Genomic DNA, 17,901 nt, shown 5'->3' on the forward strand with positions numbered 1-17,901 from the left:
TCTATTTACGATAGCTTTTATTATTTTTGTACACACAAATAATGCCCTCAACGGTGGTAACTAAGGTTTTCTATCGGGCTTAGCTTAGACCGCGATATTGCAATCGACTTTGCTGAGAGGCTTAGCTAAGACTTTCGCGAGGGGTCTTAGGCTTAGATCTAAGCCTAAGACAAAGTCTTTATATTGCAATCCGCCCCTGGTCATCAACAGTGTCGCCAGCGATAAAATTTAAATTATGCCGTAGCCTGTCTCAAATAATTCCAGATTGGGAAAAATAATGCCAAATCCCCAAAATGTGGCTCTAATTAAAAAACGTCTGTAAAACCCCAACTGACACAAAGTGGGCCAAAACTGTTATCCCATGTCGTTAATTACAAATTTATATTTTTAGTTTTGTGTGTAATAAAATAATATAATTCCCAATATCTGAGGTGGTGCGAAAATGGTAATTGCAAATGTCACTACTAATTTCAAAACCTGCTACAGCCACGGAAATTTTTGAATTTTTTTGCTGAAATATGTTTGGAAATATCCTAAAAATATATTAATGTCTTCAAGACCTCAGCCCCACCATGGTTGGAAAATTGGGGAAAATAGAGCTGCTCGATGGCCGGAAGCGATATTTCTTTTCGTACATAAGTTGGGGACCCCTTGTGAAACGTCACAAAATAAACATTAATATTCATATCCATGAGGTGTGGTTATGGTTAAGGTTTAGTTATATTTAGGAAGTAAGTACTGTAGTTCGGCTATCTTTCACATGGGGTCCCCAACTTATGTACGAAAAAACAAATCGCCGGAAATGGCACTTAATTTCAAATGAAATAATTAATATATTTATTAGTGCCTCCAGGATCTCAGCCCACCATGTTCCGAAAATGGCACTTATAATTTAAAATAGGAAAAAATATATGGGGCTGAGGTAAGAAAATTTGGAAAAATAGAGCTGCTCGATGGCCGGAAATAAAAGTCTCTAGGACCTCGGCCCACCATGGTCACTGGGGCTGAGGTAAGAACATTTGGAACAAGGCCATACATGGCTGCAGTCGCGTGCTATGCTAAACTTAGTGTTTACCGACCAACCGACCGACATAGTGAGCTGTAGAGTCGCGTTGCACGCGACTAAAAATAAGGCTGCTACGATGCAAATGGAACTGAATTTGAAATATGGAAAACAAATTCTCTAGGAGAAAATGTTTTTGGTTATCCGCACTTCGCGGATAACCCCTTGTTATTGTCAGGATCTTTTTTTTTCTTATCTTTTCTTATTCTTCTTTCTTTCCACGAATTTTGCTGTGCGTGTATCTCCCAATCTTCTCAACATAACAACATTGTATAACTATATCAGAAGATTGACCTGTATCTGAAGATGTCGTAATAAGGTTTTCGGTGCTGTCCAAGTTGCGCAACGTAACATACGCAGGATTATACAATTTAAAAAAATTTATCTTAAATTCAGAACCAAAAGAATGATAATTCATATCAAGGGTCAAATTTCTATGGAGTAAAAATGGAGTGTTGCACGCAAAATTACGCAGGCACGCGTGTTTAAAATTTTAAAATGCGAACAATCAAATCAAAGTGCTCTAGTAACTATCGTTTGGATTCTCTCAGCTATACTAGCTGTGGTTCGAATCGGTATGCATCTTTAAAAATAAATATAAAATGTTAAAGAGAGATATTTAGAGAGTCAAGTTAATTTAGGATAATAAATGTAAAAGATTAATAACATCAAAATTGACCGCCGCGAATGACTAACAATATTTAATGTCAGAAAAAAAGGAATTATAACTCTCTTCGTCTTCGTGTTTAGAAAAGAATTTATATCTCCTCGTTGGTATGTCGGCGTTGTTATGCAAATGAGTTTGTGCAGGTGTAGTGGTCAACACGCCACACTGTTAAATTGTGATTTTTGTGCTAAACATAACATTTACAACATCAAAAATCGGGTGGCGAAAGCCACAGAAAAATAAAAGATGTTATCGTGTGCTCTACCCGCCCCAACACTAAGGCCAATTGAAGCCAAATGTGCTCCTTCATTTTTTTAGTATTCTTAGGCGGGCTTCTTTTCCAGATGGACTTCTTTTCGAGATTACTTTCAAACTAAATGAGGGGATCTGCTAGGTTCCTGCCCGGAGAAATTGTTTTTTTACAAGATTTGAATAATCTTCTAATGTAAAGATCAACAACATCAACATTCAACAGTGTGGCGTGTTGACCGCAATGACAATACCATCTTCCCCATACACCTGCACCATTTGCATAATAACGCACGGCATACCAACTGTTCAGTATTTGTATAGGGGTAGCAATCAATGGGTTGGTTGGATGGCCAGGCTTTGTTCAGGCTGCTATTGTTCATCATTTAATTCATTGCATCAGTTGTTTTGATTTCTCATTATCAATTATTCACTTAATTCAATATCATTTATTCATGCTCAAACACAGTAAAATGTAGTACATGGTTTGAAATCCTTTTCGTTTGTTCAAAGTTAAAAATTCACAACAAATTGTGAAAATTATTTATTACAATAATGTATATGTATTTAAATAAATAGAGAGAATACACTGGCCAGGCCAGGCATCGGCATCTTTACACATTTCTATTTATTTGTTCCTAATTTTCTGACATAACTTAGGTGTTCTTAAAATTGAGGGCGCCAAACATAAAATTTACGAGATCGGAAAGAGGCAGGTAGCCAAAAAAAAAATGATGGTGTGCTCCCTTGCCTCTAGCACGGTAAGGCTCTCTCACAGCCTTGGGGGTACCACACATCAGATGCTTTGATGTTATTGCCTCATGATGTGTGGTGGAAAGGGGGACGTTTAAATCTGTGAACCCCAAACACAGAAGCTCGCATAGCTTTAACTCTTTTCCACCGACCGGCATGGGGTTTGAACCCACGATAATCGTGTTCCACGACGCTCTACCGACTGAGCTATCCGGCCCTCTGGTTCATAGCAACGTTAAAACTAGATTCGTTTCCTCAAGATTACGTCATGAACATGCAAATTTATGACGTAACGATTAGAATGACGTAATATGAAGCTCGTATAAGACTATACTATTGTCACCTTTCATTACTCGTGTACATTGTGGCATAACGGGTAGTGCTCTAGTAACTATCGTTTGGATTGGATTCTCCCAGCTCTACTAGCTGGGGTTCGAACCTCTACGGATTTAAAAAAAAAAATAAATATAAAATGTTTTTCTTTTATTTTGAAAGAGAGATATTTAGAGAGTCAAGTTAATTTAGGATAATATAATTTAAAAGATTAACAACATCAAAATTCAACAGTGTGGCGTGTTGACCGCCGCGAATGATAACAATTTAATGTCAGAAAAAATGGAATTATAACTCTCTTCGTTACGTGTTTAGAAAAGAATTTATATCTCATCGTTGGTATGCCGGCGTTGTTATGCAAATAAGTTTGTACAGGTGTAGTGGGAAAGATGATATTGTTAATCATTCGCGGCCAACACGCCACACTGTTAAATTTAGATTTTTGTGCTAAACATAACATTTACAACATCACAAATCGGGTGGCGATTTAATTTAGGTTAGGCAGGGGCTGGTCTTGGAGACTTATATTCTTTCCATATTGAGTTCAATTTCCGGGCAACTCTATTTTTCTAAATTATTAACTCCATCCAACCATGGTGGGCTGGTCCTGTAGACTTATAATTTCGTTTCATATTGTTTTTATTTAACCATGTTTCATGGGGGTAGCCCATCGAGCAAAGCTGATCGACAATACAATGTACATAATTGGTCAATCACGGCTAGCCTCGTCGGTTTCGTTGTGCTGCCTATCGCACACACGGTAGTTTGTGAGCAGCCTTCCTATCCTTAGAGTCGATCGAGTCCGAAACAAAAGGATGGATGCACTATTGTACGAAAAAACCTGACAAACCTGTTTTGTACGATATGATAATGTGTAAGGTGATATGTACGAAATTGCAAGATTAAACAAAATATTATTCTTGTTCTGTGGTATATTATTTTTTTAGTTGTTCAAAAAACACAAAATTATGCCAGATTATACTAAAAACGGATAAATAATGCCGCGGCATTATGCCAGATGCAGTGGGCCTCTAAATAATGCCAAAAAGCATAATAATGCCAGAAATGGCAACTATGTCATTGGGTTGGTTGGATGGCCAGGCTTTGTTCAGGCTGCTATTGTTCATCATTTAATTCATTGTATCAGTTGTTTTGATTTCTCATTATCAATTATTCACTTAATTCAATATCATTTATTCATGCTCAAACACAGTAAAATGTAGTACATGGTTTGAAATCCTTTTCGTTTGTTCAAAGTTAAAAATTCACAACAAATTGTGAAAATTATTTATTACAATAATGTATATGTATTTAAATAAATAGAGAGAATACACTGGCCAGGCCAGGCATCGGCATCTTTACACATTTCTATTTATTTGTTCCTAATTTTCTGACATAACTTAGGTGTTCTTAAAATTGAGGGCGCCAAACATAAAATTTACGAGATCGGAAAGAGGCAGGTAGCCAAAAAAAAAATGATGGTGTGCTCCCTTGCCTCTAGCACGGTAAGGCTCTCTCATAGCCTTGGGGGTACCACACATCAGATGCTTTGATGTTATTGCCTCATGATGTGTGGTGGAAAGGGGGACGTTTAAATCTGTGAACCCCAAACACAGAAGCTCGCATAGCTTTAACTCTTTTCCACCGACCGGCATGGGGTTTGAACCCACGATAATCGTGTTCCACGACGCTCTACCGACTGAGCTATCCGGCCCTCTGGTTCATAGCAACGTTAAAACTAGATTCGTTTCCTCAAGATTACGTCATGAACATGCAAATTTATGACGTAACGATTAGAATGACGTAATATGAAGCTCGTATAAGACTGTACTATTGTCACTTTTCATTACTCGTGTACATTGTGGCATAACGGGTAGTGCTCTAGTAACTATCGTTTGGATTGGATTCTCCCAGCTCTACTAGCTGGGGTTCGAACCTCTACGGATTTTTTTTTAAAAATAAATATAAAATGTTTTTCTTTTATTTTGAAAGAGAGATATTTAGAGAGTCAAGTTAATTTAGGATAATATAATTTAAAAGATTAACAACATCAAAATTCAACAGTGTGGCGTGTTGACCGCCGCGAATGACTAACAATTTAATGTCAGAAAAAATGGAATTATAACTCTCTTCGTTACGTGTTTAGAAAAGAATTTATATCTCATCGTTGGTATGCCGGCGTTGTTATGCAAATAAGTTTGTACAGGTGTAGTGGGAAAGATGATATTGTTAATCATTCGCGGCCAACACGCCACACTGTTAAATTTAGATTTTTGTGCTAAACATAACATTTACAACATCACAAATCGGGTGGCGATTTAATTTAGGTTAGGCAGGGGCTGGTCTTGGAGACTTATATTCTTTCCATATTGAGTTCAATTTCCGGGCAACTCTATTTTTCTAAATTATTAACTCCATCCAACCATGGTGGGCTGGTCCTGTAGACTTATAATTTCGTTTCATATTGTTTTTATTTAACCATGTTTCATGGGGGTAGCCCATCGAGCAAAGCTGATCGACAATACAATGTACATAATTGGTCAATCACGGCTAGCCTCGTCGGTTTCGTTGTGCTGCCTATCGCACACACGGTAGTTTGTGAGCAGCCTTCCTATCCTTAGAGTCGATCGAGTCCGAAACAAAAGGATGGATGCACTATTGTACGAAAAAACCTGACAAACCTGTTTTGTACGATATGATAATGTGTAAGGTGATATGTACGAAATTGCAAGATTAAACAAAATATTATTCTTGTTCTGTGGTATATTATTTTTTTAGTTGTTCAAAAAACACAAAATTATGCCAGATTATACTAAAAACGGATAAATAATGCCGCGGCATTATGCCAGATGCAGTGGGCCTCTAAATAATGCCAAAAAGCATAATAATGCCAGAAATGGCAACTATGTCATCAACCCACCACCCCGTACCCATGACTGTTTCGGCCACAGACAGTTTCTATGGCGCGCCAATCAGACATTGTATTGTTAGACTGTAGCTATTGTTTATTGTGGTTCTGTAGAAATTAGTTATGCAAAAATGTAAGATTGTACATTTTTGTTATGGATGGGATGGATGATTATTTTAAGAGTTAAAAAGTGTTTTTGTACTGTACCTAGACTGGTAAGTACTGTACAAAGGTGTTAACTGTTGTTTATTAATCACAAAACATTGTGGTCTGCATAACAATCCACAAAAGAACAATATACCTAAGTCCAAAACAACATGACCAGTATGAATGAGAGTATTGGGTGTGGTTTTCACTTTGTAGATTTCATTCTTTGTGAATTTGCAACCAAGGATCAGATAAAAGATAAAAGATTTTTAAATATGTTAATTAGTTTTTTTTGTTTTATTTGAAGTCTTGTGTAATATGCCAAGCATAAGTTTTAAATTAGTGTACATAAATATTTTGATAACATTTAACAATATTGCTTCTCTTTCGAATAATTAATTTTATAATCATGACATGACTGTAAACACTGACCGGCTAGGATCAGGAGGAGGCCTACGCTCGCCTGTAGACGCATTCATAAATGGGTGCTGGTCATCTCGTACCAACCCGTACCCATAAAGAATATGACCGTTTCGGCCACAGACAGTTTTTCGGCCACAACCGATTTCTATGGCGCGCCAATCAGACATTGTATTGTTAGACCGTAGCATTGTTTGTGGTTCTGTAGAATGTACAAAAATGTAATATTGCACAGTAAGTATTTATAAAACATAACAATGTAAGCGTGTTATAATTTATACATTTATTACAAATCATATGTACAGTACATTATATAAGATATTACAATTTGAGTTTGCTTTTTTATTGTTTTTTTTGTTATATATAATACTATCTATAACCTATAATACATTATCGTTAATTATACTTATACATTATTAATTATTTATTAAAATACTTGGTTTAATTATTATTATCGTTAATTATAATTTCCAGTTTATTTTATTAGTCTTATTCTACTCCAATTTGCATTTTAGTTATATTTAATCAGTCTGCTGGCTGCAATCATCAGGTATTGAACACCTCGCTCACCGGCTCTATATTTGTTTCACAATCGCACCAAACAAGTATTGGCGGCGATGCTTCGTCGTCATGTCAATCGCTGCACATCCTGCCGAAAAATGAATTCCACTGTTAGCGATACTGTTATCCCCTCCTCATACAAAAACTCGCACATTAAATAAAACTGAAGTTTGCCTGTCAAAGAAGAAATTCACAATGATAAAAAATATTAAATTTAATTGTAAAAATGTTTTTTCCTTCCATTTCGTAGGTGACCTAAAAAAACATATAGACGATTATCAGGAACTCGCACATCAAGTACTGTAAGTGTAAGAAGAAACTTAATGATAAAAAATGTAATTAAATAAAAATGTTTTCTTCTTTTGTGTAGGTGACCTAAGAAACAAAGACAACTATGTTAAATTGAGATTCAATATTGAACTAACACACCAACCACGTTTCGCACGGTAATTAATTCGCCGATGCCAACCTTCAATGTTGTTGTTTGTACGGAAAAACTTGTCGGCAAACGACCCAGTCACGAGGAGTGGAAATGGTTCCGTAGATCCAGGTTGTTCGGTAGTAATCCATCAACTCGCGGAGTGCCAAAACATCAACCACCTCATCCTCGTTGTCCATGTACACTTGTTCAACATGTTCAACACGAGCAACAGGCAGTGTCATCAGCCGGCGAACAATCATGCGAGTGTCAGGATCCGTCCGTTATGTTCGTTGTAAGCTCAAATCTTGGACCTTTCGAAAAACGGCCTGCAATTATAAAAAAAAATCTGGAAAATTATAATACTTTAAAAAAAAATAATACAGGCAATGAAAATCCAGCTTTTTGGTAAATAAGTTTGAAAATTACCTAAAACCCAAGCGAAACGTGATCAAGGCAACAATAGACTTAGACCACAAAAGATGCCAGCACAAAAGTGAAAATTTTAATGACTTTTTGACGGACATTAGAATTCTTGTAAAATTGTGCGACTATTGCGATCTAGAGGAACGGATGTTGCGCGATGCTATTGTACTGAGAGCCATTCATCCCAGAGTCAAGGAAAAGTGTATGGATGAAGGGGAAAATCTCACCCTGGACAAGGCAATCAGCATTGCACAAAATCAAGAAGTTAGTGATGACACGTTGCAAGCATCGGCAAGTCAACTAAATGCATTGAGCATGAATAATCATAGTAACTCAAAAAGGAGCACTACTAAACACTTTGACTGCAGAAGGTGCGCCACAAAACATGGACCAAAATCATGTCCAGCATTTGGTAAAATATGTGACAAATGCAACGGGCGCAATCACTTCGGAAAATGCTGCATAACGAAAACAAGCTACGTAAAGACACACGCAAAAGATGATAAACGCAAATATCACAGCAAAAGCTTTAAAAAAGCGAATGTGGTTGTAGCATCTGAATCTGAGGAGGAAGCCTTTCTATTGAGCACAATTGAAACGCCATTTCAAACCCTCCCATGGATTTTTCTGTCAACTTGACATAAAAAACAACAAAGTTGTATTTCTACTTGACAGTGGGGCAAAAGTTAACATATTGCCATACACGGAATACAGCAAACTGAACAGCAAACCACTCCTCATTCCCATAAGTACGCCAGTTAAAAGCTACTCTGATGGTGCTATCCCAATTTTGGGGAAATGCAACTTGGACATAGCGTACAGTAAGGATCGTAAAGGAACATTTGCAGTATACATAGTTGATGACAAATTGACAGATTATAAACTATTTAAGTGCCGATACATGTTTGCAGCTACAACTAATAATACCAAACTTTGAGGAAGCGTCACTGAATACAGTGGAACGAAACACCACTAACGGCATTCATCGTGTACAAGATATTGTAAACAAACACGATAATGTCTTCAAATGTCTTGGGTGCTTACCAAGGAAGTATCACATACACACTGACAAATCGATTCCACCAGTTCAAAGTCCTTGTCGGAAAATACCCTTCAAGATAAGAGATAAAGTTAAAATGGAACTTGATCGAATGGAACAGCTTGGTGTGATAGAAAAAATTCAGGAACCAACTGAATGGGTAAGCAACATCGTTACCGTGAACAAACGCAATGGTGACATTCGCCTATGCCTTGACCCTAGAAATCTCAATAAAGCCATAAAGCGTGAACACTTCAAGCTACCGTCGAGGGAAGAAATTATGGCCGAATTCGCTGATGCAAATTTTTTTACAAAACTAGATTTCACATCAGGATATTGGCAGCAACCTCTCGATGAGGAAAGTGCTCAATTAACATGCTTTATTACACCTGTGGGACGTTACATCTTCAAACGTTTACCATTTGGAATTAACTGCGCAAGCGAAGGGTTCCAAGTGGCAATTAGCAACTTGTTGGAAAATATACCATGAGTAAACTCAATGCAAGATGACATCATAATATCATCTAAAACAATTGAAGAACATAGAGACAAACTAAGCCAAGTACTTGACATCATAGAGAAGAACGGCATAAAGCTAAACAAATGAAAATGTGAGTTCTGTGTCAAGCAAGTTGTTATATATGCATGTTGTAACGACGCTTTTGGCGTGCCATAATTGTTCTCTCTCTTCTGAATAAATGTTTTAGTTGTACACGCTGTGTTTAGAGCCCTTACTTTACATATATAATTTACTATATACAACATAAATTTTGGCGACGAGGATGGGCATGGCAGTTATAATAGGAAAGGTGGAAGAATTTGATTCATCTTTAGAAGCTTGGGATTCGTATACTGAACGGTTAGATCAATATTTTGTAGCCAACAAGGTCGATGATGATCGGAAGGTACCGGCATTGCTTGCACTCATCGGACCGAAAACGTACACGCTACTTTGTGTTCACCGGAGAAACCAGCGACACTGTCTTACGCAGATTTAATTACAAAGCTCACGACACATCTTTGCCCAAAGCCATCGGAAACCGCTGAACGATTTCGGTTCTACAAAAGAGAACAGCATAGCGGGGAAAGCATTGCTTCATACATTGCTGAACTGGTTCAGGGACGATTCGGCCCTGAGATGATTCGGCCCGGGACTATTCGGCCCGCTTTTGGTGGGACGATTCGGCCCACTTTTGGCCCGAAACATCCCACTTTGTGGGCCGAAACGTATCACTTTATATATTCATTGTTTTGGGTATTTATCAAGTTTGGTGGTAAACAATCCGCATTTTATTGATATTGACAATGTTGATATAATATATATAATAAATTACTAAAAAAACGTAATTTTATATTCAATTTATTACTTCGAAAACCTTGATTATTTCGTGCATTCGCCAAGCGGCCAACAGAGGGCGTAACTTGTTTACATCGTTAGCGTGACTAAAAATTGATCATTTTCGACAATGTTTTCAAAATGTTTGCTTTATTGCATCTTTATCCCTAGTAGTAGTATTACCCCATAGTCTCTCTGAAAATAAAGTTTGGGGAAAAAGCTTATTTTATGCTTATAAAATGCATATCAAAGCTGATAAATGTAAGTGTGCCGAATTGTCTCAGGGCCGAATAGTCCCAGGCCGAATCGTCCCAGGGCCGAATCGTCCCGAGCCGAATCGTCTCAGGGCCGAATCGTCCCGTTACCTGCTGAACTACGAAGGTTAGCCATTCATTGCAATTTCGGAAACACTTTGACCTCGACACTGCGAGACATTTTCGTCTGCGGGTTGCGTCAAGAGAACATTCAGAAACGTTTACTGGCGGTTCATGACCTTAAATTAGATGATGCAATTAAAACCGATGTAGCTATGGAAACAGCAAGTCGTGATGCTACAGAATTTCAGAAAACAAGGACACCAAATACTACAGGTGAGAGCAATGTAAATAAATTTACTACAAAAAATTACCAATCTAAAAGACACCAAGGTCATAAACAAAGTAAAGCATCTACACACTGTTACAGATGTGGCAATACAGGCCATAAAGCTGATCGCTGCAGGCACATACATACTGTTTGCAATTACTGTTCCAAGGAAGGACATCTAGAAAAAGTATGCATGAAGAAAAAGAAAGACAATAATGTGTCAAAGCCTAACACTGGTAACCTCAAAAAGAATGTACAGTATGTACAGGGAGAGGAAGTCAACTATGAACCTATGCTATATGCAAATCATAAGTCAAAAGTTGAGCCAATTATAGTGTTTGCATCTATAAATGGAAAGAAAATCCCTATGGAATTGGACACTGGATCATCAGTATCACTGATTCCAGAGTTGACCTACAAGAAATCATTCCAGTCGTTACCATTACAGAAAACTACAATTAGGTTGAAAACATATTCTGGTGAGACTATTGTACCAATAGGCATGCTAAATACTAAAGTGTGTGTTAACAATCATGAAGAAATTGCAGAGTTATTGGTCGTTCCATTGAACGGACCAGCCTTATTCGGACGTGATTGGCTAAAGAAGTTTAAATTAGATTGGCATGAAATAAAAGCCATTGATGAGGCAAAAGCAACAACTGAAGGTCTGGATGAAATTTTAGAAAAACATAAAGCTGTTTTTAAAGATGAATTGGGGAAACTGGAGAATATTAAAGCTAGTATCTACATCGCTGAAAACAGCAAACCACAGTTCCACAAGCCAAGAAATGTCCCATATTCAATGAGGGACAAGGTCGAAAAAGAGCTTGGATGACTACAAAATCAATAGATTATTAGCCCTGTGAAATACAGCGAATGGGCAGCTCCCATTGTACCTGTACAGAAGAAGTCAGGGCAAGTTAGAATCTGTGGTGACTTTAAAGTTACAATTAATCCTGTGATGAAAGTAGAACAGTACCCATTACCTAAAATAGAAGATATCTTTGCATCTCTAGCAGGAGGTCAGAAATTTACAAAAATTGACCTTAAACAAGCATATTTACAGATGGAAGTGGAAGACACTTCAAAGGAACTGTTAACTATTAATACGCATAAAGGGTTATTTAGATATAACCGACTTCCATTTGGTGTAGCCTCAGCTCCTGCAATCTGGCAAAGAGCGATGGACCAGGTACTGCAAAATGTACCCTTTACATCTTGCATATTGGATATGATCATCAGCGGAAAAACAACTGAGGAACACTTAAAAAACCTGGACACAATTTTAGAGAGATTAGAGAAATACAACTTAAGAGTAAATCGTGAGAAATGTGAGTTTTTCAAAGAAGACATCACATACTGTGGTCATGTGATAACTGAAAAAGGGTTACAGAAATCCCCTGACAAGATACATGCAGTTATCAATGCGCCAAAACCTGACAACAAACAGCAAATGCGATCATTCTTGGGTTTAATAAATTACTATCGTAGGTTTTTGCCAAACTTATCGTCCATAGTCGCACCCCTGAATGAACTCTTACAAAATGAAAAAACTTGGAAATGGACACATTCATGTGATGAAGCTTTTAAAGCGGTCAAAGAACTTATAACTTCAGACCAAGTTCTATGCCACTATAATCCTGAACTAACAGTTAAACTAGCCTGTGATGCATCGCCATACGGCCTTGGTAGCGTTCTTTCACATATGCCAGACGGAAGTGAAAGACCAATTGCATTTGCTTCTCGCTCCTTAACAAAAGCTGAAAAGGGCTATGCCCAAATAGACAAGGAAGCATTAGGACTTTATTGGGGAATACAAAAGTTTCATACTTACCTGCATGGCCGACATTTTACTTTGGTTACAGATCATAAGCCGCTAAAATCCACAAAAGTCAATTCCAGCAATGACTGCTGCAAGACTACAAAGATATGCCCTTTACCTATCTGGACATACATATGATATCGAATATCGCAACACGCACGCTCATGGGAATGCTGATGGATTGAGTAATTGCCTATACCCACAGATGTGATTGATTACGTCGATGAGGCATCTACATTCTACACCTCCCAGATTGAAAGGTTGCCGATATCAAGTACAGAAATACGGAAAGAAACACAGAAAGATCAGATTCTGTCACACATATTAGATACCGTTTTAAAAGGGACTAACAAACTTCCTGACAAAGAAGCGTACACACCCTACAAGCGCCGTCTTACAGAACTTACTTGCCATAAAGGGTGTTTGGGAAATCGAGTACTAATTCCAGATAGACTTCGTGCTGCTATTCTTAATGAAATACATGATGGACACATTGGGATTGTTAAGATGAAAAACTTAGCTCGCTCTTACATCTGGTAGCCTAACATTGATTGCGAAATTGAACAAGTTTGTAAATCTTTTATCGGTTGCCAGCAAACAAGCAAAATGCCAAAATCCGCACCAGTACACCCTTGGGAGTGGCCATCTGCCCCATGGGATCGCTTACATATAGATTTTGCAGGGCCGTTCATGAACTCTATGTTTTTAATTGTTGTTGACGCCCATAGCAAATGGCCAGAAGTTTATCCAATGAGATCTACTACAGCACAACTGACTATTGAGAAATTGCGAATTATGTTTAGTCAATATGGTATTCCCAGACAAATTGTATCGGACAACGGTCCTCAATTTAAGTCGGAGGAATTTACAGATTTCATGAAAGCAAATGGTATTCGACATACAACATCATCCCCATATCACCCCAGAACAAATGGCCTAGCAGAGAGATTTGTGTAAACGTTTAAATTGGCCATTAAGCAAGCAAGAGGAAACAGTTGTCGTTCACTACAGCAACATCTGAGTACATTTCTGTTTAAGTACAGAACAACTCCTCATACACATACCAAGGAAACACCTGCAAAATTACTCTACGGACGCAATCTACGAACACGTTTGGATCTTTTGAAACCGGATATAACAGCTACTGTCTTGAAAGGTCAAGATCGTATGAAGTTCGCAAAACATTGTGGAACCAGTATCCGAGAGTTTCAACCCGGACAATCAGTTATGGTCCGTGATTATCGTAACACAAACCAGAAATGGATACCAGCTCAAATACAAGGAAAAACTGGTCCACTATCTTACACAGTTGACACAGGACTAGGAACACTATGGAGGCGTCATGCTGATCAACTACACCCAACTATGGTGAATGTCACTTCTACAGAAATATTCACCCAGGATGACCATGTTCCAGAAATACTAAATCCAACAGACGCTCCACAATCAGATAACCTTACTCGAAATGTTAACACCGACACCGACACAACTGGCAGCGCATCTCCTACACAACAAACTGCACCCATACGTCGATATCCAAAAAGAAATAATATTCGCCCACCAAAGAGACTAGACTTGTAAATAGACATGAAACAAGAAGTTGATTTTAGTTGAACTTTATTATTTATTATTTGCATTGAAAAGATACTATTCAGAAAACTTTGATTGAAACATTATAATTACGAATGATTACAGAACAGTACAGAACTCTAATTACATGTTTTAGAAATCAAACTTCATAGTCTTTACTATTCTTAAAATGGTAGGGAGGATGTGTTATATATGCATGTTGTAACGACGCCTTTGGCGTGCCATAATTGTTCTCTCTCTTCTGAATAAATGTTTTAGTTGTACACGCTGTGTTTAGAGCCCTTACTTTACATTACATATATAATTTACTATATACAACACAAGTTGTATTCCTAGGTGATTTACTGACAGATAAAGGCATAAAGCCAGATCCAGAGAAAATTAAGGCAATAACAAATATGCCACAACCCTCAACCAAGTAATATTCTGGCCAAACATCAACAAGGACATAGAAGACAAAGTAAAATCTTGTCCGACATGCCAGAAACACCAACCAATGCAACCAAAGGAACCAATGGTATATGCAGGCGATAACACCCAACCATGGCAAAAAGTTGGAGTTGATCTTTTCACGGTAAACAATAACAATTATATCACCTGTGTTGACTATTATTCTCAATACATTGAAGTTCGTCAACTAACAAGTTCATCTTCAGCAGCTGTAATCAACATACTGAAATCATGGTTTGCGATACATGGTACACCATTTGTACTCTTTTCTGATAATGGTCCACAATTCGTCAGTGAAGAATTTCGGAAATTCACCAACGAATGGAACATTGAACATACAACTTCCAGTCCATATTTTGCTCAGTCAAATGGACAAGCTGAAAATGCAGTAAAGATAGTCAAAGGAATTATCAAGAAATGTACAGAGACAAAGGAAGATATATACTACAGATATATCGTGCTACACCACTCGAGCATGGACTTAGTCCAGCAGAAATGATGTTCTCAAGGAAAATCAGATCAAACCTCCCAATTAATGAGTCAGCGCTAAAACCAAAACTTATTGACTTAAAGGAAAAGAAGGATGAGCTAAAACAAAAACAAGCGCGGAACTATAACAAACATTCAAAAACTCTAGAAACCATACAATACGGACAGAAAGTTAGAGTCTTATGATACAACATCTAAGTTGTGGAACAAAGTTGGAACAATTCACAAATCACTACCTCATAAATCATATCTTGTGAAATGTGGAAATGATATCTATAGACTGGACAGAATGCACTGTTAACTTTGAATCACAATGACTACTAGTTACTCAAGGCAGAAAATAGGAAATAGTATTACGTCACCCTCTATTTCATGTTTGCTGATTTTCTCAAAATTGTTCTTTGGGATAGTTCATAGCCTAGATAAATACAGATAGTTAAAAATATGTACTGTAATCTATAGGTTCTGGTGAAGAAACAGATGTAAGTTTATGATGCTTTATATTTAGATAATATAATCTTTTGTATCATTTAACTGTAGCCTACTAGATAATTACAAATTACTGTTGATTATTAATAAATAGCGTACTGTGCTAAATTGTCAGCTACCTAGCCTACAGTACCGATCCAGGCCTGCCCTAGGCCTAGTGAAATGTCTATACTGACTCAATTATACTATGTATAAGCCTAGATTGATTATGATTAACGTTAATTCATTTGTCTGATTGCTACTTCGATAGGCCAAGTAAGGCATATTTGCTCATTGTTTTGATCACTGCTATGTCATTGTTTACAATATTTTACATGACATTTTAACTATAATCTACTGTTAAATTGAAGTAATGGTAATAATGAATGGATCATTTTCTATAAATCTAGTTTAATATGATTGTTGAGGATATTTAGCTTAGATGTTCCAATTTGTTATACCAATTGATTATTTAATTACAATGACGGCTTTAATTATCCATTAATTTACAGTTTAAACCGTTCAGTCTATCGTTCGTTCCACTGCTGTGTGTTCGTTCAACATCTATCCATTGTGTGCTCAACCAATTGTTTGACCATTCAACCAATCGTTTTACCAATTTGTCAAATCGTTCGTTTCATTGCCGTGTTGAATAAACATTATTTATATCTATACCTTTGTGAACGCGTTTAATTCGTTTTGACTCCCAGAACCGCACGTGACGTCAAGGTTACAGGCACATCATGCCAATACCATCCATTGACAGATATGACAATGACAACTATGACTCGGATGACGACATACCGGTTACAAATGACAGAAATGGTCAAACTACCGATCAAAACCGACCACGACGTCAAACCCGACAACCAGCATACTTAGATGACTATGTTACAGACAAAATATAATGTATATAGATAATTATGCAACGACTTATGAATAATGCTAGCATGGACATGTACATAAATAAATTTAAACTAGACATGAAACTCGTCACTTTGACGAGTTAGTTATCCGCACGACAAACGCCACGGGCACGTCATACTTTGGAATTTTGCACACGGAAAAAGATTATGGCATTATGACCTGAACTGAAGAATATCATATGCTGTTAGTGCAACCACATATTACCGTGTAGAAGAAATTTGAATACGTAAAATATAGATGCGCGCCCTTTTAAATGTGATGAACTATTACGCAAAATATGAAAATACAACTTTTTTTATTCAACTGGCCATATGATGACGTCACAACATCCGATTGGCAAAATGTTTACATGAATTCGTATCTACAATCCAATAGCTTCCAGAAAACGTTTTAATAATGATTATCACGTTTTATTCTGACGAGCTATAAAAGATTGAAATTTACTGTAAAGATGAAAATAAGTGACCCACGTTATTTTCATTTTTAGACATGATGACGTCATAAAAATTAAAATATTTTTAACTCATGTGAAAGATAGTTGATTGACCTAGATAATATAAAAATCGGGGTGAAAATGGAAAACAGATAATTGGAGATGCGCTCTATTAAATGTGATGAGCTATGATGAAAGATACAAAAATCCTATATTTTATATTCGCGTGGCCATACGATGACGTCACAATGTCCGGTTAGCCATATTAATGCATGATCCGATATCTACAACTCATTAACTTCCAGAATATGTAATAAAAATAATTTTTACCGTTTAGTTTAGAAGCTACGACGGTTTAAAAAAATGCATCATTTTGACGAATTTTTGAACTTTTTCATCAAAAACGCGCGCAAATTATCCAATTCGACGTGCTCGTATGACGTAATTTTAAGTCGAAATTGTTTAAAAGTTGGTAAAAGTACTATAAAAGGCTTGAAAAACATAAATCATGCGGGAAAAGTATGTTTTCAACGCTACGTGCGCACCACGCGCGTAAAAAATTGCGCGCGCGTGGTAATTTTTGACATGCTTAAAATAACATGAAACGCGTAGAAAGTTGATTAGAAATTATTTTTTCGCACTTTAAAATTTTAAACGCGCGTGCGCGCGTAACTTTGTGTGAAACATGCCATTTTTTTTTCACAGTCAGTTAGCGCAAGATATAAATTAAACTTTTACTAAGTTTCAATTTAAAATGTTATATGGTTTTCGATTTATGTTAAATACGCGAAATTCGTTAAAACGCGCGTAAGTCATG

General features: G+C 37.0%; 2 protein-coding genes across 2 annotated transcripts in view; one reads left to right on the forward strand and one right to left on the reverse strand.

Annotated features, from left to right (window-relative positions):
- The window catches only part of LOC144845549 (methionine synthase reductase-like), a 261,440-nt gene that overhangs the window by 47,347 nt on the left and 196,192 nt on the right, over window positions 1–17,901 (reverse strand). The window lies entirely within an intron of this gene.
- LOC144845264 (uncharacterized) lies at window positions 10,693–13,834 on the forward strand. Its single transcript, XM_078702456.1, has 2 exons — window positions 10,693–11,395; window positions 13,710–13,834. Exons 1-2 carry the CDS (start codon window positions 10,850–10,852, stop codon window positions 13,746–13,748), a joined length of 585 nt encoding a protein of 194 aa, XP_078558582.1. The 5' UTR covers window positions 10,693–10,849; the 3' UTR covers window positions 13,749–13,834.

The sequence above is a fragment of the Antedon bifida genome, chromosome 1, assembly GCF_963402885.1.
Source record: "Antedon bifida chromosome 1, ecAntBifi1.1, whole genome shotgun sequence".
Taxonomy (NCBI): Eukaryota; Metazoa; Echinodermata; class Crinoidea; order Comatulida; family Antedonidae; genus Antedon; species Antedon bifida.